The sequence below is a fragment of the Strongylocentrotus purpuratus genome, unplaced genomic scaffold (assembly GCF_000002235.5).
Source record: "Strongylocentrotus purpuratus isolate Spur 01 unplaced genomic scaffold, Spur_5.0 spur5_scaffold_18, whole genome shotgun sequence".
NCBI lineage: Eukaryota > Metazoa > Echinodermata > Echinoidea > Camarodonta > Strongylocentrotidae > Strongylocentrotus > Strongylocentrotus purpuratus.
Genome location: NW_022145603.1, coordinates 13919009 through 13921879, shown reverse-complemented (window position 1 = coordinate 13921879; position 2871 = coordinate 13919009). Strand labels below are relative to the sequence as shown.

The following is a 2871-nucleotide window of genomic DNA, read 5'->3' as shown; positions in this document are numbered from 1 at the left end:
TCACATGTATGTATGTTTTAGCAAAAATACACATAAAATATACATTATAGATAAAAAAAATTTTTTATATATTCATGGATGGCAGGGTCGCAGCCTCTGCTATTCTTCTTCAGTTTATCTAAATCATGTTCTTTAACATTTCCAGCAGGTAATTTCATACATTTGTCCAAATGCCATTTAGTAAAAGTTATCTGCTTTATCGAATCTGGCGGAAATTGGCAAAATAGAGCATCGCAATAAAGGTCTTTACATTGAATTTCCAAAAAAGGCTTTACATTTACAAGTAATATTTTCAATAACAAACATTCTTTCAAGCAATTGCTCAAAAAGCATTACATGTATGTACCCGTCTGTATTAGCAAAAACACACATAAAATATACATTGTAAATAAAATTTAAAAATTCATGGATGACAGGGTCCCAGCCTCTGCTATTCTTCTTCAGTCTAATATATCTAAATCATGTTCTTTAAAATTTTCAGCAGGTAATTTCATACATTTGTCCAAATACCATTTGATACAAGTTATCTGCTTTATCGAATCTGGCGGAAATTGGCAAAAAAGAGCATCACAAGAAAGGTCTTTACATTGAATTTCCTAAAAAAAACTTTACATTTACAAGTAATGTGACATACAATGATTTAAATATTGTTCCTTCTTTGCCTTGATCTCATCTGTGCTCACTTGTTTGTTGTAATGTTGCAGAAGTGCCTGTAGCAGCCCGCATGGTATCCTGGTTGGACATACCTTTATTGAAAATAAATAAAAGCAAGGATCATTTACAAATGTAATATCATTTATTAAAAAAGAAGTATTCATCACTACAAAATCTACAGTATGAGTCGAATCTAGCATATAACTATCATCAAAATACAAATTTAAAAAATATCTGTGCTGACTGGTTACTGTCTCTAACTGGAAGCGAACGGACTGGACATCAGTGACACTAGCAGTGGAAATTATTCAGAACTGCTTATTAGAAAACGTAAGGAGGTGTCTCATATTTTTATGAAATGTTTTTTTGTGTGTAGAGCATGGAGGGCATACGGTACTGTAATACATTTTTCATCATGAATAAAAAAAGATCACCAGGGCAAGGGCAAGGCTCATTCTCCAACACAAGTGGCGTATTAATTTAAATGTGTCAAATATTGACGGGGACTGTGGGCCTCACCATGCAGAATTTTTCAAACATACAACAACAAAAAACAAAAAATCCACCTTGATTGTGGAAATTTAGGGGGACAGTGGCCCCTCACCCCCCCCCCCCCAAAAAAAACCCACCAGTACGCTGTTCTCAGACGATACCATAATCAATATATGGACAATAAATACCCACATTAATTATGAAGACCTGATCTGTACTAATGTAGTATACATGTAGAATCAAGCCTGTCCAGTATCCAATTTGACTTGATCAACCACTTTGAACAAGTCAGCTAGGCCTCAATTTCGAGAGCATAGCCTTTTTTTTAGAAAGTAGAAATTACCCGGTAGATATTCTAATCTAGATTCTCTTTGTTCTTGATTCTAGTTGTAACGTTTAGGGCCGGGAAATAGTCACATGACATCTAGAAGTAGAAGTAGTAGAAGTAGAAGTAGACAAAGATCCCGGGTTCGACTCCCACCCAGGCGGATGACCGAGGCCTGCGTTGTGTGTTAATGTGCCCCTTCCCTTTTTAGACGCAGGTTATGTCAAGTGGAAAACACTCCGTCCCTCCGATAGGACATTAAATGGAGGCACGCTAAGAACCCATTGCACTATTCGTATAAGACTAAGACTAAACCCCGGTGTAATAAGTGCAAGAATCTTCACTTAAGTATCATTTGAAGGAGGCAGATTATCTCGAAGAAGAAGAAGAAGAAGAAGAAGAATAGGATCATAGTTATTCTGAACATGCTGAAATAATTAATACAATCATTTCTTCGGAATGACATAGATCTAGGCCTACCTCTTTTTTTGTTGAACTTGTTGCAGTTCGAACACGGCCTCCCTGGTACACTCCTCCGCGGCCGCCCGAGGCGCCGGGCGAGTACTGCTCTGTCTGCAGCTCGAACGAGTCGAAGTCGAAGTCGAAGTTGACCGCAATCGCAGCAATTTTGTTTTCTAGTTCAAACCCAAAACTGACGTCCTTCCAAAGATCTGCACACTCCTTGAATTTTCTGTAACTCTTCCCACTGAAAGATATCACCTTCCTGTGAGTCGAAATTGTATGCATACAGCAAAAACCTGTGTTTTCCTCTGAAACATTCAGTTGTTGACGACAGATTACTACACCTAAAGCTCGAAATAGCGCGCGCCAGTGGTACGTGCACAACACTGCCTGTGATTGGCTAAAAAGCTTGAAGCGCTGTAACCTTTACTTGATACATGCACAGTGATTGGACAACCTCCGTGAAAAAAAAAAAAGATTTTAGGCAACTTTTTTCCATTTTTTGAGCTTATTTGCATTTTTTTCGATTGACGAGTTGTGACTATAATATCAAAATATATTCTTTAATAATATCCACTATTAAGAAAGTAGATGCCGAGCCGAGGTCACGAAACTGACGAATTTTGGGGCTCACCCGGCGGTCTAACGGCGGAGCAATTGTCGGCGGAGCAATTGTCGGAGGAGCAATTGTCGGCGGAGCATCTGTCGGCGGAGCAAATGTCGGCGGAGCAACTGTCGGCGGAGCAACTGTCGGCGGAGCACCTGTCGGCAGAGCATTTGACGTCGGAGCAAATGTCGCGGAGCAAATGTCGCGGAGCAATTGTCGCGTTTTGCGGAGTAAATGTCGGCGGAGCAATCGTCGGCGGAGCATGTGTCATGGAACCAAAAATCACACCCAGACGGTTGATTGACAACTACGGGAGCGGTTACCGCCAGAG

General features: G+C 39.9%; 1 protein-coding gene across 1 annotated transcript; it reads right to left on the bottom strand.

Moving 5' to 3' along the window:
* Positions 1-340: 340 nt before the first annotated feature.
* LOC115925440 lies at positions 341-2572 on the bottom strand. The gene is made up of 2 exons (XM_030989254.1): positions 1952-2572; positions 341-746 (listed from the first exon to the last, which is right to left on the bottom strand). Exons 1-2 carry the CDS (start codon positions 2216-2218, stop codon positions 615-617), a joined length of 399 nt encoding a protein of 132 aa, XP_030845114.1. The 5' UTR covers positions 2219-2572; the 3' UTR covers positions 341-614.
* Between the last annotated feature and the right edge of the window lie 299 nt (positions 2573-2871).